This window comes from Myotis yumanensis, unplaced genomic scaffold (genome assembly GCF_028538775.1).
Source record: "Myotis yumanensis isolate MYYU_CA2020_CCGP unplaced genomic scaffold, mMyoYum1.0.hap1 SCAF_11, whole genome shotgun sequence".
NCBI classification, from domain to species: domain Eukaryota; kingdom Metazoa; phylum Chordata; class Mammalia; order Chiroptera; family Vespertilionidae; genus Myotis; species Myotis yumanensis.
Genome location: NW_027223762.1, coordinates 15,544,720 through 15,569,290, shown reverse-complemented (window position 1 = coordinate 15,569,290; position 24,571 = coordinate 15,544,720). Strand labels below are relative to the sequence as shown.

General features: G+C 45.1%; 1 protein-coding gene across 18 annotated transcripts in view; it reads right to left on the bottom strand.

Annotated features, from left to right (window-relative positions):
* Nucleotides 1-24,571, bottom strand: part of LTBP1 (latent transforming growth factor beta binding protein 1) — a 344,698-nt gene that overhangs the window by 194,609 nt on the left and 125,518 nt on the right. For 6 of the 18 annotated variants that reach the window (XM_070428970.1, XM_070428975.1, XM_070428973.1 and 3 more), the window contains exon 5: nucleotides 14,464-14,631. The exons of 1 other annotated variant lie outside the window; for it this stretch is intronic. In XM_070428970.1, coding sequence (XP_070285071.1) covers nucleotides 14,464-14,631 — 168 coding nt within the window. Of the gene's footprint in view, nucleotides 1-13,262; nucleotides 13,361-14,463; nucleotides 14,828-24,571 lie in introns of those variants that run through there. 11 more of the 18 variants (XM_070428978.1, XM_070428985.1, XM_070428979.1 and 8 more) reach the window with 4 other exon arrangements.

The window sequence follows — 24,571 nt, the reverse complement described above, 5'->3', positions numbered from 1 at the left end:
TGTGTTTTTTTTCTTTCAGACTTGGCAACAGAATCCTTCGAAAGACATGTGTACAGACATTTGGGCTAGAAATAACAAACCTGTCCCCTCCCAAGGTGCGATGTTTATTTGAACGTGGGATGATGCTATGGTTCAAATAAACACGCTGAGCTGTCTCTCCTCTTCCAGTGGCCGGAGCCTCAGACGCTCTGCAAACAAGTGTCCACGGTAGCAATGGGGAGTGTTGAAAAGCGGTTTGTGTTATACAATCACTTCTGAGATGTGCAAAAACTGCCTCCCGCCCGACGCGTTTTCCCATTCGTTATTTCTTACTTCACTTTCCAAAATATCCCCGTGATAAAGGCCAATCCTGCTCCCTTGTTGAGTCATCCTGAGACATCCCAAACCACCTCAACCCTGCGCCCTCCGCAACCCCGCGAGGTGATCCGTACAACTTGTCCGATGACAGGGCCCAGGTTCTGAGGCAGCGCAGGTACAAGGTGGGCGGGAAGGGCTACCGGTGTGAGCCTCGGCACCGTCGCCGAAGGAGTGCACTTGTGACATAATGCTGGAGGTTTCACCTACAGAACAACCTTGATATTTAAGAGGGAGGGTTCTCCAGGGACCTGGGCAAAATGTCAGAGAGAGGGTCCAAGATGTTGTCCAACAGGAAAACAACAATGCTTAGAGCTGGATTCTCAACTTTGGCACTGAGATATTTTAAGCCAAATAATTCTTTGTGGTGGGGCTGTCCTGTGCACTGTAGGCTATTTAGTTGCATTCCTGGCCTTTACCCATTCCATGCCAGGACCACTCCCCCAGTTGGACAACCATAAATGTCCCTCCTGGGGGGGCCAAACATCCTCTGGTTGAGAACCATTAGACAAGCTCAGCTTTGCGCCTTCCCATCTGCATTAAGGGTGTGAACCAGATATTTCAGAGTAGGAGAGGGAACTGAGCGAGCACCAGCAAAGGATACATACGTGAAATCACAGGGAATCGGAGACAGGGACTAAGACACAGGACCCGGTGTCAGTAGGCCACTGTGGAAAGAGGAAGAACCCAGAGGCTCGTGAAAGAAACACAAGGGGGTTTGACAGCACAAGGTGAGTTTCAGCTTTGCTATGCTTTGCTAATGAGTACATGTTCACTCTCCCTTTCCATTAACTCAACTTGTCTGTGCTGAAAGTGCTCTCAAGTATCATGTTCATAAGCCAGAACCTAAGTCCTGTTGGTAGGGAAGTTCAGGATAGAGACTGTGTTATCAGAAAGCTAGGATGATGGTTGCATGACAGGTTTAGACAACTTGGGTTTCGTTCAAGTGCATCTTCCCTTAAAGACTGTCCTCGAATACTTTCCACATGCTTAATAGTAATCACAAGCAGGACTTCAATAGGATAATCCTATTGAGGGTGGATCGCCCTCAATATATATCGCCCCTCCCATTTCTCCTGGAAAAACAAATCTATGTCCTGTTACTAGTAGGCCCACAGCGTCACCCTTGCATCAGTTGTGCAGGCTATGGAATGGAACTTGAGATTTGAGCAACACCCCAAAGCTGAGGACAAAAGTCAGTGGCAGTCGCCCACTTCCTGGGATGCTGGCCGGGCTGCAGAACGCAGCTTGCTGCACTGGAGCAGAGGAGGTGAAAATCCTTTGGAGAGCCTGACACATATCCCTGGGAATTCAAGGGACATGAGCAAAGAGACTTTCTTACTGTCCTCTGGAAAACTGGTAAGGCAGGAGGCAGGCTAGAGCAGGTTGAAATGGTAGGATGAGGAAATAAGGCAGCCTGCACCCAGTATTTCATGTGGCAAGGACGGTATCCTGTGGGCACCCTGCCCAAGAGGCTGCCTGGCAGGGTGAGAAAACCTCAGCTTTAAGAGTGATGGGAACTGAGGTAAGGGAACTGCAAAGGATTAATGTCTCTTGATTACATGGTCGAGTCTCTTCTGGCATTTATACATCACTTCCTAATATAGTAGCAGCCTCATATAGAAACTCAATAAATCAGTATAATTAATTCATGATAATATATCTTTCTGAAGCCACTATTAATTATAAAATTAATAGTACCTTGCAAAGGATAATGCATGGGCCAAACAGCATTCCAATCCCCGGAACCTGTTAAAAATCTCGCCCCACCTCCCCGACCTACTGAATGGGAATCTGGACTTCATCAGTATTCACAGCGATTCCAACGAACAGTAAAAGGTGATGAGCATGGCTTAGACCAGGGGATCTCCATCAGAGCTATACGCATTTAACAATCGTCTGCATCATTTGTTTTCAACGCCCACCCAGGAATTCTGATTTAGAAGCCTGGGATGTGGGCTGTACATCTGTGCTCTTAAGTAATCCCTGGGATATTTGTTGTGTAACCAGGACGAACAACCACTGATTTAGGGGTTGGAGAAGGCAGGTATTTAAAGTCAGGTTTCAGCAACAGCTCCTACCTACTGTCCCACCTCCCCACCATAAACATTTCGACACATGAATCAACTTCTCCTTCCTTAAGTCACTGTCAACCTCCAGCAAAACATCCAATTTTGTCTTCATGATCGATGAGAAGTCCCATTCAAAATGATCAAGAAAGACAACAATGTCACACCCAGTGGGGACACACAAAGCATCGCAGGTTGAAAAGACGCCGGAGGCCTCCAACTGGACCCCTGTCCACAGCCGCCTGGGGCATGTGAGTTTGACTCAGCACGGACTTCTCATACGGGCGTGTTATTTGTGAATGAAGATGAAAGGAACCATTCACCAGCCACCACCAGATTGTTAGGTTTTCTTGTCTAGATTTTGTCTTGGAGGAAGAACGGGACCTGATTTAAATCAGACCCTGACTCAGCCGCTGTTATTGCTACATACCCAAATATTCGAACTCAGCCATCCCTGGAACAGATCAAATTTCAAATAACCAGCTCAAATAGAGCCCAAACTCTATTTGAATCCCAACCCCATTTCTAGGATAGACTATTAGGCAAATTGGCACTATTAGTCCCCAGTGCAGTATGTTTCTAAGAGTTAATTTCCTTACATGAGATCCTTCAGAATTCTAAAGTTTTCAAGTAAGTGCCAGGTAAAAAAGAAGAAATACTTTCTCTGGCAGAAAATGGTCTCTAATATGATGAAGCTTGACAGAAGGGAAATGATAATTACTGTAGGAACAGCATGGTCAGAAGTCTTTTACCAAATAAGGTTATGATTTCTGCAGCGAGTGAGTGCATTTCAATAAGAGGGCATTTCCAGTCTGAAGAGCTTAGCTTCTTTTTCAAAATGATGGGAAAATACAAAAGAAATTCTGTTTAATACTAACTTATCTATTTACCAAGTACACAACTTTGGCATGAGTGTTATTATTTTCTTCTTTTCCATACAACGTCATGGATTTCTGGGCACATTATGGGACTCTCAGATGTTTCTAATTACCCTCTGTGTACACCCAATAAAACAGCTGGCTTGAGATGTTATTAATACCACAAGAAGATCCAGGGGGCTCATAAATCACCCTTTCTTCAGAAAGGGACAATGAGGTGGCAAGCAGTGACACAGTCTAACCTTGCTAAAGAAGACTTAAGTTAAGAAAGTTCCAGGGCACTTCCTAATTTGTCGGGAAAAGGGCAGTGGTCTGCTTTTCTCACTGCAAAAGATTTTCAGGTCAAGTTTCCCTTTTACCTCTTCTAGGGAAAATCTGATGAAAATCAGGCTGAGTTTTCGCACTAGGGAAGCTCAGAAAGTCCGCATAATCCAGAACAAAATTTTATTGATTCTGATGGGCATCTGAACTTTGGTCTCCGAATGAAGAAATCTCTCATTACTGCATACTAGTAAAGTTGTTTCTTTTTTTCCACCAAATCTTACCCAAAAGGCCAGCACTACAGCCGTGCCAGTTTTTTCAGTAATTATTTCATGAGTCCAAATTCAAGGTAACAGAGAGGAGCAGGAAGCCATTCCTTAAGCCCATACCCTTCCACTAAACAGAAAAAAATCAAGTTTTAATAAGTGCATCTATGACAGCACTCTATTAAATTGGCAATGGAAGGGTATCTGTTTCTTCTCATTTTTTGTGTGATATAACTTTGGGGAATGAATCTCCAACTTCCTCACTAACTTTATCCTGCCCCATTTGGTAGTTATTTGATTTTCCTGGACTGCGGAGCATGAAGATGACTGTGTGGCTGCCCTCAAAAACATTTTCACATCATCTGTGATGTTAGTTCCAGGAGGTTTTTCCAACAGTACACAGATGCATTATTCCTTCTCCACTTGCTATATATATATATATATATATATAGAGAGAGAGAGAGAGAGAGAGAGAGAGAGAGAGGGAGAGATTAAAAGCTGATACAAATGTTTTACTTTTATACTAAGACTAGAGGCCCAGTGCACGAAATTCGTGCACAGGGGCAGGTCCCTCAGCCCAGCCTGCACCCTCTCCAATGTGGGACCCCTTGGGGAATGTCCGACTGCCGGTTTAGGCCGGATCCTAAACCGGCAGTTGGACATCCCTCTCACAATCCGGGACTGCTGGCTCCTAACCACTCACCTGCCTGATTGCCCCTAACAGCTTCTGCCTGCCAACCTGATTGCCCCTTAACCGCTCCCTTGCTGGCCTGATTGATGCCTAACTGCTCTCCTGCTGGCCTGATCGCCCCCAACTGCCCTCCCCTGCTGGCCCAATCACCCCCAACTGCTTTCCCCTGCCAGCCGGATTGCCTGCAACTGCCCGCCCCTGCCAGCCTGATCACCCCCAACTGCCCTTCCCTGCCAGCCATCTTGTGGTGGCCATCTTGTGATGACATGAGGGCGGCCATCTTGTGGTGGCCATCTTGTGATGATGTCGCATGTGGCACCACCTAGGCTTTTATTATATAGGACTAGAGGCCCAGTGCATGAAATTAGTGCATGGGTAGGGTCCCTAGGCCTGGCCTGTGATTAGGGCCAATTGGGGCCTTCCAGCTGCCGGCTGGGGCCTTCCTTCCCCGTTGCCAGCTGCTGGCTACTGGCCAGGGCCTTCCTTCATTCCGTGCCACCCCCTGATGGTCAGCACATGCCATAGCAAGCAATCAAACTCCTGGTCTCCCGGTTGAACTCCCAAGGGGCCTCTTTACATAATAGCCTTTTATATAGAGAGATGCCAAAGCCCAACACATATGCCAATAAATGCTGTGGGGATATACTTATCCCATAAATGTGATTTCAGTATCTACTTTAAGTCCCGCTTCCTTCAATGTACTCTAGCCTTGGAGCCCAAATTACACAAAGGATAGCAAAACAAAGAAAAGCATGAAGCAGGAGCCTATGTTACAATCAAACAGCACTGGAGATCCCCCTCATCTATTCAAAACGATGACTTGTCCTCCTGCCCACAGCTTCTGGTTCCAAAAAGCGCTCCACGGTTTCAGTGCTCCCACCATTGCCAGCAAGGCTGGCAACCTTCACGAGCTCCTAGGTAAGCAAGTGAACCCCCGTAAGGGGGTGCTCGATCCAAGGCAGAGGGACGGGGTGCTGCTACGTGTGTCTGCCATGTGATAACTTAGTATCTGACATTAGTTTGTACGCAGTCTAGTCTGCCCAGAGCAAGTCTCACTGAGCAAATAAAGAGCCTTCAGTGCACTCGTAGCAGAGGAGCAGCGAGAGCACATAATGGAAACATCCTGCTCGCTCTCTCTTGCAGCTATTGTGCCGCCAGGATCAGTTCATGAAGGGAATCTGGTCTCCGTGGTGCACAAGGAGCATACCCCACCCAAACCCCAGGAGACGTAAGCTCTCTCCCCATATCCCGGGCCACAGGGGATGCAAATTAACAGGATGTTCTCTTCAGAAGAGAAAGACCTTCTTCAGATCAATCCAAGGTGCCTGAGGACACCCTCAGCCTGCTGCTCCTCGGCAGCCGCGGAGCAGCCCTGCAAGACGGTCAGGGCAGCACCGATTCATTTTACCCGGTGGGATCAGGGAGGCTGATCACCAGCCCAGGCTGCCAGGACCAGCCAGGCGTCCACCTGAGCCAGACCCCCACATGTCACTGACATGGTAATGACTAGAGGTCAACAAGGAAGAGAACACCAGCACAGGCAGCAACGTTTGAAACGGACCTTGAGGCTGAGATTCAGGCAGATTGCCGGAGTGGGGAGTAGCAATGCATGCAGCGGGAGCAGCTGAAGGTATGAAAACTCGACTGCACTTCGCCGTGCATGGGATGTCCTCTGCAGTCAGTGTTCAAAATGTCAAGTTCAGCTCCGGACAAAGTGCTACATAGGTGGCCTGTATGTTTCTCCTTTCCTGTGACCCCCACACACTCTCAGATGGTTATTTTACACCTGTGATTTCAGGTGTCTGAGAATTCTGGATGGAGCCATATCAGGAAAATTGTGTGTGTGCCCCCATCACACGGCCACCTGCATAGACAATGTGCTCTGTCAACAAAAATGCATTCAGCATCTCCAAAGCCAGGCCCAGTGCTGGCACTGGAGAAGCCAGCAGGAAGTAGACAGGTTCCTGTCCCCACGCAGTTGAGAGTGGAGTGGAAGAACCCGGTGTGAAAACACAGGGGAGGGAGGTTTTGTAGTGTGAGTGGCGCTCGCTGACTCTTGAAGCAGCAGTGGGTCACTGCCCAGGCCGGGTGGGTTCAGTGCGCCCCCAGGCAGGGCAGCAGTGGGAACACTGGGGCCCTGGGGCAGTCAGTGACCGTTAGTCTCCCTGGAAGCTTGGTTTGGCAGAAGCAGAGAGGAAGGGGCACAGCCATGGTGAAGGCCAGGGAGCCAGGGAGCAGCTAATCCTGCGGGCCCCACAGGCCATGCTAAGCAGTTTAGAGTTTTCCAAAGATCATTCCATGTGCCCGAGCTGACAGAGGAGGGAAGAATATACACTTTGTGACATCGTGTTACAGACTCCAAGGAATTTTGAAAGGTCATTTATTCTAAGCTAGCCCAGGACAGCCCGTTTGTGGAGTCCCGTCCACCCCTGCGACACAGGCCAGGGATGGCTTAAGCGGTTCAATCAATCACACACGCCTCCCGCGCTGGGCAAGCAGACTGCTGAACTCTCTTCTACCAAAGGTTAGTTTCTTCCAAACTGTCCTGACTGCAGACTTAGTCTCAGATGGCCGCTGTGAGGCCCTTACTTGCTCATCTTCAGGAATCTTCCTCTTCAACCAAACAGGACCTCATTTTCTCCTGATTTTGGCTCTTAGGGTCCAAGTATTGCCCTCCTTGGCCCAACTAACCCCTGGAACCACCTTCCCATGCAGCCCTCTTTCACTGGGCACTCTCCCTTACACACACACATACACACACACACACACACACACGCCCTCAGAAGCAGGAACCAATTTTATTTCCCTTCCTTAAAAAATAGCTCTGTACCCAAATCATGTGATCTGTCTTATAGGAAACTAGAGGCTCAGTGGATGAAATTCGTGCACTCGGTGGGGGTCCCTCAGCCCGGCCTGCACCCTCTCACAGTCCAAGAGCCCTCAGGGGATGTCTGACTGCCGGCTTAGGCCCACTCCCTACGGGAAGCAGGGTGGGCCTCAGCCGGCAGTTGGACATCCTTAGCGCTGCTGCAGAGGCGGGAGAGGCTCCACCACCACAGCTGTGCTCGTCAGCCATGACCCCACCAATGCACGATTGGAGCCGGGGAAGGACGTGGGAGGTTGGCCAGCCAGGGAGGGGTCATGGGAGGGCTCTAGGGCATGTCCAGCCCATCTCACTCAGTCCTGATCAGACGGACCCCAGCAGCAAGCTAACCTACTGGTCAGAGCATCTGCCCCCTGGTGGTCAGTGCTCGTCACAGCAAGCAGTTGAGTGGCCTTAGCATATCATTAGCATATTATGCTTTGATTGGTTGAATGGCCAGATGACCGGACACTTACCATATTAGGCTTTTATTATATAGGATAATGTTTGGGAAAGAGGTGATCTAGCATTTTTAGTCATTCATTTCTTTATTGACGTCCCTACACTTTTTATAATCCATAACCTAGATTCCTTCTGCAATCATTCCAGCACCTTTTTTTTTTTTTTACCCAATGACGTGCTTGCCTCTATCTACTGTGTATGAGGTTCTTTATCAACAGATATTACACAAAGGATACCCTGATACAATACAATACCAATACCCAAACAAAACCTAACCCAACAGGACGTATCAGAAAAGTTTACACAAATCCTCCTAACACCAGCCTTTGGAAAATGCTCCACAGCTTAGATAAAATAACCAGCATAGTCACAGAGCTAGGTTATAAGGTCTGTGATGTTCCCTCTCAGAGCTCACTATTCACACCATTCAGGTCTCTGATCCAGGATCATCTCACCAGGGAGCCCTTCCTGGCTGTCTAGAAGAGTAGTCCTCACCTTCCCACACCCCACTCTCTGTCCCTCTCTCAGTGCTGTACCTCTTCATAGCATTTATAACTCCCTGAAATTCTATCATAGAGAATGCTCCTTACAGTGTATTTCTAGTAGCAATTATTAATTATGGTCAAATACAGGTAACATAAAATTGACTATCGTGAGCATTTCCAAGTCTCTATAGTGTTAAGTCCATTCAGACTGTTGTGCATTCTATCTCCACAACTTTCTCATCTTGCAAAACTGAAACTCTGTGCCCATTAAAATGATTCTCTGTCTCCACCCTTTCACCAAACCCTGACAACCACCACTTTCTCCCTCTACGAATCTGACTGCTCCAGGTAACTCGTACCAGTAAAACCATACAGTATTTGTTTTATTTGGCTGACTCATTTCACTTAGCATAAGATTCATATATGTTGACTTATACATGTTGATTCATACAAGATTCATACACGTTGTATAGCCGCATGGTATTTTTTAATGTTGCATGTTCAAGGACTTTGTCTATTTTGCTCATTGCTATATTTCTAATGCCCAAACCAATCCTGGGCACAGAGCAGGCGCTCAATTAAAATATGGTAAATGAATTAGTGCTCCTAATACCAGCCTTTGTTGGGTGCTCCACAGCTTAAATAAAATAAAAAAGGAAATGCCTTACATTATGACATTTACTCAGTATTAAAAAATGAAATCATTTGAAAAGATCATATGTGGGAGTAGTTTGACAACTTCTTACGCATTCTCAACTGCACAAATGAAAGGCAGCCGCTTTCTTTGAGTATTGCATTGGATCATCTTTAAACAACATAAAACCTGTAGCCATGCATTACGGGGGAAATATATGCCCCAGTTCATCAAAAAGTGGCATGTTGGTATTGGATTGGTTTCTGTGCTGGGTAAACATCAAGGGATCCAAACAATGACAACTGGCAGACGACGAAAGATTCAGTGTCTGAACTAAGTTGCCAGAAAAAAAAAATCTCAATGCCTCCCCCTCCTTGAGCAGTGCTGATTTATTTAATGCCTCGTGGTGAGAGAATTTTCTTCCCTCCTTAGGGGGAGAGCCTACATAATGAGTATGGCAACATGGCCCGCCTCCATTCCCCATCAAAGGCTGGAGGATTAAGCTGCTGCTGTTAGGCGTACGGGGGAGGTCCCAAGCAGAGCAGCACGCCAACCTCAGGGCAGTTCAAAGCGTCTCCAGGTTGTCACTGTTACTGGGGGCTATTCAGAAGCTAAGACTATCAAAACACTAGTTTCCTACCTTAAACACACAACTTCCCTCTTTTTTTCGAAATGATAAATGTCAATGTCCCCTTTCCAGAGGACGTTAGCAAGATCCACAAGAGCAAAGTCCTAATTCCTAAGCTTGACATCAATCGAAGCCCTTCACAGCCTTGCCCCAATCTACTTTCCTGGACTTGTCATCTGTCACTCCCTTTCATTCTTTCTACATTTAAGGGAAACTACTGCCAATTCCCAGAAACCACCTGTGCCTTCTCGTCTCCATGCCTAATTCTGACGGGTAAATCCTTCCCACATCAACTTTACCTCTCCCTTCCCTCTACTTCCCGTCCACCTTTATTTTGGAACCTACCAATGTTTCAAGTTGAATGCCCCTGCCCCTCCATCGCCAACCAGCCACATGCATTTACCTAGACCCCACCATGAGCCGATCTGTTTAGCAGCTGGGGGTGGCCTGGTGAACTACACAGAAAAACTGCATGCCACCCCTCTTTTCTCAGAGCATCCCTCCTCAGCTCAAAGGGACAGCTCCTCCTCTGGGATCCTGCAGGGAGATTTCTACCTTGAATTAAAGTGATTTATGTACACTCCTCATCTCCTTCAAATATACGCTCTGAGAGAGCAGCTGTAGGATCTGCTTCTCCTGGAAAATCAAAGACAGTGTTTTATATATAATCACTCAATATTTGGTCCCAGGAGGCACCATGGGAGGGCAGGAGGTATCTGGACTCCTGGATAGGAAAAGTGATTTAAAGTCACCTTGAAGCAAACCACGAAAGCCTTGGTCCGCATATCTACAAAATGTAATACCACCATTTACTTTTTCTCAGGGGGAATAAGCATCAAATAAAGTAACATATGGGAACTTACTTTTTAAATTATCGAATTAATTATTCAATTGGTGCTAATGGAATGCAAGTCCCTGGTAACCTCTCAGAGAAAGCATCCTACAAACCAAATGTGTTATTTTAGCAATCCCAATGGCTTTTCAATGTCTCTACAAATAACTTCTGCCAAGGGGCAGTATTATTTTATTTGAAATACTCTAGCCGTGACAACATGAATTCCTATGCTCTTCTTATTAGAGGAACTTGTGATTCTATAAACAACTTAAAAATACCAGAAGGTCATCTTCACTATATCCCTATGGAATGGAAAGAATCCACTAAAGCAACAACAGTTAACCTGCTGGCCCACCCAACTGGGGACATGTTTCCATTTTTTAAGAAGGCAAAGGCAGGGAGAGCAAGAAGGCAAAGCTCAGAATGCCACACACACACACACACACACACACACAAAACGTTATTATAATTAAAAATCTGCTTATGTTATAGGAAATACCACTTAGTGTAAATATTCTGTTACATCGTACTAATATCACGTTCATAAAAATGAGTTTATTCTAAAATCTCAGAGTACTTTTCTTGGATGTCATCCTCATTCGGGCCTCACTATTAAAGTCACATTAAGTGGACGTTACACTTAAGATTTCCCCAACTGAATACTCAAAAACAGAGAGCATGTGCTTAAGAGTAATGAAAAACGCGCCTGCCTCTCGCATCTGAACAGCCCAGGCTCACCATCATCAGGGGCCAGCAACACCACCACAGAAAACGCAGGATAGAAGGGAGACTAACCCTGTGCCTGATACAGAACCACCCTCTGCAGACCTGTCATCCCCTGCATCGTTCAGCGGAGCGACATGGGCCCAAGAAGACAGAAAGCCAGAACGTGCCCAAGAGCTTGATGAAGCCAGATCTGAACCCAAGGCTGTTGGCCTCTCAGTTGTTTGTTTTCTATTATATCATTGAGCCTTCCCACACACTCAACCCTCCACAAGGCCCTTCAACTGTCCCTCCTACACATCATGGTCAGACCTCAGGGAGTTAAGTAAACAGGGGACATAAGGAGATCTAAGATCTACACCTCGCTGACTTAATCTATACTCAGGCAAACTCACATAAGCCACTGTGCCTAAGGTTCCTTATCAAAAAAAAGCAGTGACAACAATATTTCTTCCATTTCTTTAAAACACACACACACACACACACACACACACACCTGGAAATCACCATGTAAATTCAAAAGCAGTGCTGTTGTTCCAATGATCAAAATGGATTATTTCATTAAGGTGCCTTGACTATGAAGTCCATATGGTTTTCCCCGTATTATTCTGACTTCTTGGAGCAGGAGCCAGCAAACTATGGCGCTCAAACCGAATGTGGCCAACTGAGAGTTTTTGCAACAGCCACACCCATTCTCGAACATACTGTCTACGGCTGCTTTGATGACCAGGACAGGGTTGAGTGGTTGGGACACAACCTGTATGGCAGAGAGGTCTAAAATATTTACCATCTGGCCCTTTACAGAAAGATTTTGCCAGCCCCCATCTTTTATAACTGAAGACAGTAGCTAACAAGTTATTGGAGGCCAAGGAGAATTGCTAACAAGTTATAGTAAATTTTGGATTTTCCTCACACTGTACTATTTTTCCGTATACACATATCTTATGTGTCAAAAGATTTAATATACTACAAACAAATATATAGAGAGAGAAAAGCAATACATTTGAAAAACCACTTTTTCTATGTAATTAATAAAGTTCTGTTAAACGAGTAAAGTTCACAAAGATATAATGTATGTCTGAAAAATGGATTTATAAAATTTTCTGTTTGTCTGAAGAACCATAAGCTATAAATTTTACAAAATTGACATTCTTAAAAAATAAAACTTGTCCCTCAAATTATCCAGTATTTGAATTAAAATGTAAAGAGGCAAGAGATATAGCTCAGGATGTAAATGAAATAGTTCCCATGATTTCCGATGTGAAACTGTTCCTTACTACCCCCCCCACACACACACACACACCCTCTTTTATTTTACTTTACTTTTATTAAACTACTCTGCCAATCCTTTTGTGACAGAGTTGAGTGCTGGCTTTGAAATGTTTCTGTAAATAATTTTTCTGCATTTTAAATTTTGAACAGGTTACCTGTATTCTGTTCCTAAACATTTGCTCAGATGCCAGAGGACGAAAGTGTGTGGCGTGTTTTAACAAGCAGACTTCCTCTGTTTCTCAAAGTCTTTAAATATTTAGTTTCAAAATGAATACACTGTGAGCCAAAAAATTACCACCCATCCGATTACTTTGTCATTCCTACTGTAAGGATTTGTGAAAAATGCAAGGAAGGTGGGGGAGCAGGCGTTGTTGGCGATGGAGGAGGGACAGCAACGAGAGGAAGGAAAACAATCAAGAAAAGTACAAGTGAGAAAAGCCATTAAGCCCACAATAACCTGCTTGGAACTGTCTTTTCCCTTCCCCTCCTTGTCTAAAACCCTCTGAAAAAGCCTGAAAATCATATTACTTATCCCTCTTTCAAAGACATAAGGTTTTAGAGGTGCACTGAATTTCAGGGGTCACGACACCTAAGCCATTTGTTTTATGGATGAGAAACACTGAGCTTCAGAAATATGAACTGTCACGTCCTGTGGATTAGCTGGTCATTAGTGGCAGGACAAGGACCAGAATCCGGTTTCCTGATCATCAGTTCCACACACTTCCCATTAGACTCGGCTCTCTGCCCTGCTGAGCGTAATGTGCCATTTGGCACCTGACAGCTAAATTCTTTTAAAAAGATGCCTAAAGCACCCCTATAGTAGCCAGGAAATTCACAATACCTTTTTAAATAGTGGCTATGGCGCATGCTTTTTCCAAGTACAGACGAACAACAACCCGAGTTAGACCTCGTAAGGATTAGGAGTCGCAATAAAGCAGAATAATCCAAGAGCAAATAAGGACCTCAAGCTGCCTCCCTGTGTTCTGTCTTCATGGAAATCAGTTTGAAATAGACACCCCCCCTTCTCTTACCGCTCCCCGCCCCCCCGCCCCGAGACATACACTCCCAAGACTAAACAGCAATATTCCATAAAAAGACCAGATCTAGCCAGTGTTATTATCTGTCTGACATTTGGGTTATTCTTGTGAGTAACTCGTAAAGTAACGTGGGTGTCTGTGATTATTTGAGTACACATGGCAAACCATAATTGGTCAAGAAAATAATAAAAGACATTTTTCCGTGACAAAAATACTGTATTGAATGACAACCTGGCAGTGTGACAGCATTCGGTGGACCGCAATACTTTCCCCACTTACAAAAAAAGTAAAAAAGAAACGCAAATTTAAAAAAAAGTTAAAAGCCTTTTTTCTTGCAGTCAGTCATGACTATGGTTCATATTTAAATTATTTATGAAATATTCAAAGGTTTCCAGTGCTGACAGTAATCCACTAGCATATATCCCCCCAAAATCTATGTCCTATATCAATTTATAATTCAGGCTTTTGATAGAGAGCAGAAACACAGCCAAAGATGCAAGTCTGTGTCCCTTTCTACAAGCTAAAACACAGGGCTCCAACAGTTTTTAAAATTTCTTTAGGACATATTTGTGGAGTACAAATCTAAACTTAATCACCACCTTCCAAACGTTACAACAGGAGTCATATCTCACATAAATCCTATGTACCACGGAGAAGAGAAGATTTGAAGTCAATCAGCCCAAGTTGTGGTCTTCATCTCAAACTATTTCCTTCCGTCCAACTGATACGTCCCCATCACCACACGGCTGCCTCAATGATACGCAATAAGGGGCAATACCCTCGTTGCCATTTCTCTAAGAACCAGTCTAAAAATTATTCCAAAAGTACTTTAAAAGGTCTCTTGAAAAAAAAAAAAAAAAAAAGAAGCCTATTTAGACTCAGAGAAACCCATTCAAACAGAGAGCAGTGTGTGAATGGGCAGTGGGGGCGGCGGGGGGGCATCTAAACGCTACGATCTCATAAAACTGCTCGATAAGGACAGTCAGGGACTGCGGAGGAACTCACCCACTCGGAAGTTCGTGGCCGTCAGGGTGTCGGCAGCATGGCCATTCTCACTAATGAGAGTGGTGGTGTTCCCCTTCTCACAGCTGTTCTGACAGCTGCCCTTGGTGCAGGTCACTTTACAGATGCTCGGAGTAAAGACCACCTTGATGCGGCCAGTGTGGTTACTCACTAGGAGCGGAGGCAGGGAGAAAAAGAACAACAAACACATCAGCTTAGTATCCATGAACTTGCCTCAGAAGGTTTCAAAAAAAAAAAGAGAGAAGGTGAAAAAAAGAAAGGAAAGGGGCGCGAGGGGGAAAGAGAGAGCCCACAACCCGACAGGTTTGAGGAAGGAGGGAAGCCGTCAGTGCTCGCTGCTCTGTATCCAGTGGTGTCTCTGAAACAGGAGTAGGAAGCTTAGCAAACAGAACTCTGGGATGCACTCCAAAACCACATTTGAAGTCGAGTCACTGGAGTGGGATTACTAACCACAATGCTGCACTTTATTCACGGGCAGACAAAGAGCAGGACCGAGGGCACGACAGATGAAAGAGCCAACCCTGACAGGCAGATGTAATGCAAAGAGGTTGGCCATGCACCTAGTGGTGAATAAACGCTTGTGTCCTCGCCTCGCATACTTTCCCTGTTTCTCCACTTATGAAGTCACCGTTGCAGCCCGACCCCTGGAAATGTTTTAGGCATGCGGCATGTCTGAAAACATCTGTCTCAAATCTCCTGGCACCGCCGGCCGCAGTGATCGAATCCCGTGACGCAGCTGCGGGAGCCCAGCTTTTTCACAACTCCGGGGCGCCCTTTCTCCGTGTAAACGTATGCAACGTATATTTTGTTTGAGTGTGAACAGGGTCCATCTCGGGAAAAGGGAGGCCAGCTCGCAGGGCTGCACGGCTGCCTCGATTCAAATACCACCCTGGAGCTCTCGCTGGTGCACTCACGGGGCCCTCGATCAACCAAACACTGTAACTCGGCTGCACAAATGCATAAAATGGGCACGAATCTAAATGTCAGGTTCTAGGTTGGAGCCCTGGCTCAGCCTGGTGTGACTTTGGACTTGTCATTTCACCTTTCCTCTAAGACAGGAAAGAATTGGAATGGATGCTTTCTAGCCAGTTCTAGCTTTCACTGTCCTTATCAGGGGTCAGCAAGCTATGGCCCCCGGATCAAATCTGGCCCGGTGCCTGCTTTTATAAATAAAGTTTTACTGGAACACGCCCACACTCATTCATGTATGCACTGTCTACGGCCACTCTTGGCCTGTAACAGCAGAGCTGCCCAGAGAATGTATGGCCTCACCCAGAGCTGCTGTTCACAGCCAAGTCCCACTATGAACTCTCTGGCAAAGTGTGATACCGAAACCCTATTCTAACTTATTTCTACATCTGTGGCAGCCAGTCTTTTCTCGTCCCAGGAGCCCAGGCAGAAAGCAAAGATGGTAGCAGCGGCTGAAGACAGTTGGTTCATTTTTTGAGGCTTTAGGGCCAGCAGAAAACAGTGCCCGATCTGCGGCCCCTGGGTCCCTCCTCTGCCCTCCCCTGCCCACCAGAAGCAAGTCTCCCCTCTTATACTGCTTTTATTTTACCACGATTCATCGAAGAGGCCTCTACAGGCAGGCCCTCAACAAAAGAAACTGTCATCAACATCTGAGTTTGGAAACAAAGAACTGTAACCAAATAAGCCATTAGAATTTCAAGGCTGGAATGGGGCCTCCAAGGTCCTCGGACACCTTGATGGACACAAGTCTACTGACAGGGAGCTCACTCTCCACTAGGTTGGCCCATGCAGTTATGGGCAGTTCCTAGCAAGCGCTCTTCCTTGTGGAGCTGAAGCGTACCCTCACAGTCAGCTGCACCCACGAGGCCTAATTCAGCTGCCCTGGGCTCACAGTAATGTCTCCTCCACACGGTAGGCCTTCAAGTTCTCAAAGATAACTGCTGCGTAAACAAAGAAGGCTGCAGTTAGAGGGACGTGAAGACACCAGCCCGGGTGGGTCTTCACTTTACAATAGAAAATAATTCCTCCGGAGGAGAGATACCACCCGTTCTCTTCAGATGCTTTTTCCGAGGCCATTTCTTCTGCATGCACCGATGCTTCTAACAAACACAGGAGGTCAGGACCCACAATCTGAGGTGGGGAGAGACCCCTGTGGCCGAGCAGGTCTTCCAACACCTTACAACATGGTATGCAGAAACCTTCCTCTCAAAGGCCAAATAGTAACTATGTTAGGGTTCCAGGCCTAAACGACTCTATTGCAACTATTCAATGCTGCCGTGGTCACAGGAAAGCAGCCTCTCAGAAACAATATGTAAATGAGTGGGGGCAGCTGCGTTCCAATAAAACTTTATTGAAAGAAACAGTTTGCCAACCACTGCTTTAAATGCTTAGATGACATTCAAACTTTTCTACGACTGTCTCTCAGAGATTTTACAAACGACAACAGAATTCAGATCTGACGATCAGTTTTATTTTTTTACAGTAGCACACAAAAAAAAGAAATCAGCCTACACTCTAAGCTGTTAAACGATGCTTAACAAATATCTTGAGAATAGTTTGTGTGTGTGAAGCCCAAGGATAAAAAGAGACAACATAGTCCCACTTCAAAAGAATATAAACATATTTTTTCTGGCTCTGGGTTCAATAACGAAATGAGAAGTGGTGTGCCAACTATTTTGTCTTCTCTGGCATTAACTCGTGGCACCTGCCCTGCAGATGCTCGCATCGGCACCTAAATTATGCTCCCTCCGGCAACCGAAGACATCCAACAAAAGCAGGCGCTTGGTCGTCATTCCCAATTCACCTCCCAGCTCCAGTAGTCCCTAACAGGCACTTGAGATTCTCTGAGCCTATTGTTTTTAAAAACTGATTCTATTTCTTTGCCAAAAAAAAAAATTGGCTTAGAATCATCTGGATTTTCAAAAAGGCAGAGACAGTTTCATATGACTTAATTCTGAAGTTTTACAATGTTCACATCTTCTTGGAAGCAGAAGACACGTTTTATGTCATATTTCCCCTTGTGTTTTACAAGAATTCTGGTATAAAAGAATCTAATTCTAAAACAGACACTTGTATTCTCAGCGGGTGCTCCTGTGTCTTCAAGCATTTATTTATTCATTACAAATAACTTTAGTCAACCTCAAAATCAGCGTTGAAACACAACTGTTTGACACTCAATTGTCCTTCACAGCTTTAAGAGGATCTCCATAAAAATTAAATGGATTAGGAAATACACTTTCCTATCCACACTCCTTTCAAATCATTTCCACACATATCTAGGGTATCGGGTAAAGAGAGTTTGAATTATTTTTGTGGGTGGTTTGTTGTTGTTTTTAGGTGCCTTTAAAATACTTTATTTGGGGAACTCTCAAAACTAAGTTAACACAGCTCAGAGTTTCAGATGCCTCACATGTGACAAGCTGAAGACAACGTGCCTCACCTCTCAAGAGTTCTGTGAGAATTGAGTGACAGTGGCCTTTCCTACGGAGGCCACTTGGTCCCTAAGAGGCCTCTTCCTCAAATGCCTTGACTAAGTGAAAACTTGAGGACCCCTGGGGCCTTGCATGGAGCACGTTCCAAATAAACATGAAATAAATGAAGTATCCAAAGGATGACTGGACAACCCCACACAGAAGAGGGGCCTCACAGATGTGGGGGTCATTCTGGTATACAGCTCTGAAGCCCACGGTCACACTGGTGGCAGAAGACCATCCCCAAGTGGCACCTATGGGCTGACTAAGGATCGCACACCTGAGAAGCAAGAGGCAGGCCAGTCAGGAGTTAACAGGGGGATTGTTGGCACAGCTTTCACGTGCTCGGTCCCTCCGACCAAAAAAAAAAAAAAAAAAAAAAGTAATTTTCAGATCCCCGTCGGTCCACCGGCCCCAGAAACGTGAAGCAAGCACTTTCAGACCGTGGGTTTAGAGGCCTGGCTAGGAACACAGATTGCCTGGAGCCACGGAGCACCTCCACGGGGCCTCCTAGTCAGTCAGTCCGTCAAGACACTCGAGAGTCAACATCCTGTCTGCAGCTTCTGCCAGGCCCTGTGTGAGCTTATACCTCCGAGAAGAGGCGCTGGCACCCGGGGGAAGGCAAACCACAGATATTCCGAGTGAATGGCGACGGGGATGGGAGGGAAGCCGATACCCTTTCCATATAAAAAAAAAAAAAAAAAAGCTTTCATTGCTGCTTCCCAATCATTAATGACGGGGAAGAATTCAAAAATGCAAGTCTTGTTCCCGACAAATGGACTTCAGGCTAGAAAAGAGCACAGCTGCCCTCTTTCAGTCGTTAGACTAGGATGTGACCAAAAGCCACGGCAGCCAAAGAAATAAACAGAACAAGTTCAAGACTCACATCAGATGTCGGGAACGAATACCATCTCCCCTGCATTCAGCCAGAATGCTGCGACCCACAGCACATGACACGCATCCAACGCACACGGCGGGGACCACCAGCATAGGCGATGTCCCGGGAAGGCAGACGCAGCCTCGCTGTGGGGACAAGCCACCACCCGGCCCATGACCGAAGCCAGTCCCCGGAGACCTCGGAGCTGATGCAGTGACAGAAACAAGGCTAATAGCTAATTCTCCCACTTGCAGTCCGCTGCTTGCCCGGAGGCCAAGAATTCTTTGAAGGACAAATCATCAACGTATTAAATAATGCTTAGAATAACAGGGCTTGATTGTTCGGCTCTCCAGGCTTACGTAACTCCTCCTGGACTGGTAAAATAATGCCCACAGAATACTCTGTGTTCCTCGAGAAAGGTGCTACGTAAAGAGAAATTTATATCAAGTCTGTGACTTCATCAGATTGCCCTAGTCCCGGGAAACCCTCCAAGAGGGAACTCAGAGGGGATGTCTCGTTCTGATGTGGGCTCTTCTTCAGATAAGCATCTAGAGTTACAATCCAACACCATCTCTTGAGTTTTTCCAAGGAGAAGTAACTAAACAAAGAGGGACACAGATAAACAGTTGCTACATTGGCGATATAAATGAAAACATCTGAGCTTCCTCCTCCTCTCAATTCTCCCTTAATACTCACTAAAGGCAACTGTATGTCAGATATTCATCTCTCTCTTTCCCATACACACGTGATTTCCTTCCATTTTTATACTGTAAGGAGACAGACCTATAGAGGGGCCAACAAGGAGAGCCTGTTAAATCATTTCAAACAAGAATAAATTTTTGGACCCATTCCAAGTTTCTGAAAGAATTGCTTACTGCTCATTAAAAGCAGGGGTTAAATGAATACCATGTTTGAAAATGTAAATACAGTCCCAAAAATACCCACTTGGGCAGAAATGCAGACACTACCCAGTCACGCACAGTCACGCATGGCCTTGCTTATTGTTTCAGAGAAAATAGAAATTATAGAAAATTTATAGAAAATAGAAATTACCTGCTGGAATGCCCTGGTTCCCACTTTTCAAGAATACCCCACCTCCCATTGTCCCCATTCCACTCCATTGCTGATAATGCTCTATTTCTGTTCCCTTTACAGAAAAGCTCCTCAAAAGAGCTGCTCTACTGGCTCTCTCTACTACCTCCCCTCCATTCTCACCTGAACCTGCTGCAATCAAGTTTTCCCTGTCAACACTTCACCAAAGCCACCCATCTGAAGTGATCTTCGTATTGCCAAAGCCAATGACAAATTCTCTGGTTCTTTCTTACTCAAACTTTCAGCCTCTCTGACAGTAGAACACTGCTTCATAGAATACTCTTTCTTCACTTTGCTCCTACCTCGAGGACCACTGCTCCTCATGATATTACCCAGGGAGGGCCCCAGAGCTCAGTCTTTATGGATTTGGCAATACCATCTACAGACTTCTGTACAGAAAATGTTTAAGTATAGCCTGGACCACCTCTCCCTTGTGTGTATGCATGTGTGCACGTGAGTACATACTGAAGGTGTGGGTGCCTGTTTGTGTCCAAGAACCCAACTAGTCAACTGCTTATGGAACTTTGCTGAGTAGATGTCTAATGTCTCATGTACCCAACTCCACACCTGTTCTTTGGCAAGTTTTCCATCTCAGAAAATGGCAAGTCAATTCTTGACCTTTTGTCACCGAAGACTCAACACAGCAGCAAATCCTATTTAGCTCTATTTCCAGAAGTTGACAATTTCTCAGCACCTCCATGACAACACTGGTGGAATCCACCATCATCCTTTGTCTAGATTATTTCGATGGTCTCCTACCTGGACTTCCTGCTTCTACCTTTCCCCTCCTATAGTTTATTCTCCACTCAGCACTCAGTGCATCCTTTTTAAATGTAGGTCAGTTAGATCATGACACTCCTCCCTTCAGTGGTTCCTGCTCTAAATCAGAATACAAGCCAATGACCTAGGAGGCCCTCCACAACTGTGACCTCCCTGACCTCATCTGCTACACCTCTCTCCAGCCCTCTCACTCTGGCTTCCTTGCTATTCTTCAAATATTGGGCACACCCCTGTCTCGGGCCTTTGCCCTTGCTGTCCCGTCTGCCTAGAATACTCTTCCCCACGTATACACAGCTTCTTCCATCAACTCCTTAAAGACTTCTCCAGAATGTCACCTTATCAAGAGGCCTTTCCTAACTACCTGGCATGAAACTGCAACACTCCCACACTTCTATCCCTCAAACCCTGCTTTACATTTCCTATCCTATATAATAAAAGGCTAATATGCAAATCGACCAAATGGCAGAATGACTGGTCGCTATGATGCGCACTAACCACCAAGGGGCAGACACTCAATGCAGGAGCTGCCCCCTTGTGGCCAGTGCTGGGAGCACCACTCAGCCAGAGGCCAGGCTCATGGCTGGTGAGCACAGCGGCAGTGGCGGGAGCCTCTCCCACCTCCGCAGCAGCACTAAGGACCCCTTGGGGGATGTCTGACTGCCGGCGCGAGGGCACAGGCCAGGCTGAGGGACCCTTCCCCCCCCCCCCAGTACACAAATGTCGTGCACCGGGCCTCTAGTTTAGTATATACTTTAGTAAATACTTTATATATGTGGTGTTTGATTATTGTCACCAGAATACAAACTCCAGGAGTGTCCTGGTCACTACTATATACCCAACATGTATCATAAGTAAGTGCTCAAGAAATAATTGAATGAATGAACAAACTTCACTGACAGGAAGCTAAATAACAGTATTTATCTATAGGGTAATTGTTAGCAGTGTTAAAAAAAAACACCAAAGAACACTCCTATACACCTTTAGCCTCCAAATACTCCTGTTACATGCTATATTTGTCAGAGATAAATGTTTCTACCATAGAAGTTTCAGGTCAAGGGAAAGCACAGTTGTTGTTAATCAGGAAACTCTGCAATTATTACAAAACACATTTTTCCCCAAATCATTAAAATGTTACCCCCAAATGGCCAATGATATAAAAAAGTAAAAATTTTCAATTAAACATGCCAATGAAAGCATAACTGAGTAAATAACAGGAAACAGAAATTTCTCAAACACTTTTCAATAGCAAAATAGACAATTATTTGCTCCCAGAATTTCACAATATATTATGCAAAAAATCAAACTGACAAATGATGGAAATTTCCTTTAATTCTATAAATAAAATTTATGATGTGTCAACAGTTGAGTTTATAATAAACATATTTGTGATTTACTAAGTATCAACTCCCTTTGTTAGGCAAAAAGCAACTAAGAAATTAAAAACACTATCACCCAGACTCTGGGATCTGATATAAATTGTCACCAGGCCATAAAAACCAGCAAGGAAGAGAAATACACTCTGATTCTCAGCTTGGGGAGATTGGCTGAAGGACTAGCACGGATCCAGCAATAGAGACAGTAGATTTCATCCCAAATTTCCACTTACTTCAGGAGTTTGGTCTAATCTCCTATTTCTCATTTAATCTTTGTTTTGCCTTGACTTGGGATTTTAGAACTAAGATTTTCACCTAGAATCACATTTTCTTACCTTCAGTCTTGCCCTGCATCCAGACACCCATGCTGCCCCAGCAGGACTTTAAAAAGCTCACCTTGTGACTATGGGATTTTTATCTTTCCTTTTTTCCTTGGAGTTTTCCCTCTTTAAATACCAATCATTGTAAGTTCTCTTCTCTAAAAATATTTTTTAAAGGTCCTATTTTTATCCCGGGAACAAAACCAAACATCTTTGAAGGTATAATATATTTTACAGTCAAAAGACTAATCGTAGTTTACTTACCCAGCAGAATCTGACCCAGTGTTTGGAGAAAGAAAATACAGTTGGTAATAAAAGTGAAGAACTAGAAAAACAAACCAATGGCTTTAGGGCATTTTCGTTTTCTGACCTCTTTTCTAAGATATTTTCCTTTAACATCCTAGACGCTGACGGGGTTCAACTGTTTAGGCCTACTTCAGTTTGTGGACGAGGAACAGCCAGGAACAAGCTGTGGACTGCAGTCCGAGGAAAGAGGTGACAGCCTTGCTGAAGGCACCACAAGTAGAGGCAGCAACAGGGACAGTTCTGGGGCGGGGGGGGGGGGGGGGGCTGCAACTCTGTGTACCAGGCTGTCCCACAGTGATGTCTCCCACGTGACTTTAAAACCTTCCCTGTCTGGAACAACATATCTGGAACTCTCTCCTCTGCTCCTAATTCTGAAACCCAGAGAACCTACTGTTGCCCTCCCATCCTGAATGAACCATGGCGTTTGAAGTGTTGTGATAAAGAGTTGAAGAGCGAAGCCGGTGTGGCTCAGTTGGTTGAGCGGTGTCCCATGCACCTTGAGAGGTTGCTGGTTCAATTATCAGTCAGGACACATGCTGGGTTTCGGGCTCAATCCCCAGTAGGGGGCGTGCAGGAGGTAGCCCACCCATGTTTCCCTTTTACTGATGTTTCTATCTCTCTCTTCTTCTCCCTTCCTCTCTAACGTCAATAAAAACCTTTTTTTAAAAAGAGTTGAAGAAACACATTCCTGGGACGATAGGGACTTAAATCAGTTCATAACTTAAAAGGTAGCCAAGAAGAAAGTCAGGGAGGGAGAGGGAGCTCACTGCACCTGTTTTCTCAGTTCTGACTTGACAATGCAATCTTCTGCCTTGATCTAGAATGCTAACAATCATGGGAACCACACTTGGAGAGGGTTAAATGAGTTTGCTAAGGGATGTTTTGTTTTATTGTTTAGCCCTCAACATTCAAGATGTTACTCTTTGTTTGTGCCTCTGCAAGGGAGCAATACTATTTAAAAGATGCACTTTTTCATGTGAAAATCTCTACCTCCCTTAAGAACTTACACCATTTCTTGCAGCAGCACGGCTTTTGATGCTACACCGTGGCCATGGGGGGGAGAGGCTTAAGTACAATCCACGAGGGGCGGACATCACTGTTGTCCCTGAGTGAACAGAACAAGTTACAGAGCAGTAAACACACACCTGTCTTCCGTCGCTAATACTCATTCAACCTGGCTAGTTTGCATGGGCTCCTTACAGAGAAAGTGCATTAGATGTGCTTCACATGACTCACATTTTCTGTCCCTTCATTTGGAACTGAATTAGGATTTATTTATCCCCACATTTGTTGTTTTCCCAAAGAGAAGTGATGGAGGCATTTGTTATCGGTCTATCACTCAGCATTTCCATAAATAACTTCTGTTTATTTGTATGTGGAGAAGCAAGTCTGACTAAAAGGATAGATATCTATTGAGCAAAGTGTTTACCAAGGAACAAATTTCATGACTTAGTCACAAGCTTGACGAAGTGGGGGCCATTTCTCATGGGGGTCCCAGCTTGCAGAATCTCTATTCTGCAAGCTTGGATATCCCCGATTCTGTAATTCTAAATTACTTCACAGATTTCGAAATGCCAGTTTTCTTCCATATAATTAATTGCTTCACCAGATCAAATTGGAGAGTTGTTTTGGAAGTTGGGAAATGTCCACATCTTCAACTTCCTTAGTGCCACTTAAGAATTAGGATTCCATAGAGCCTATATAATTTCTCTGACAAATATTTCTCGCAAAATCAACCTCCTTCAAAAAAAAGTTAGGATCCTTCTCCATCTAGACCCAATCGAGCCTCACCTCCTACAGCAGTGATGGCGAACCTATGACACGCGTGACAGAGGTGACACGCGAACTCATTTTTTTGGTTGATTTTTCTTTGTTAAATGGCATTTAAATATATAAAATAAA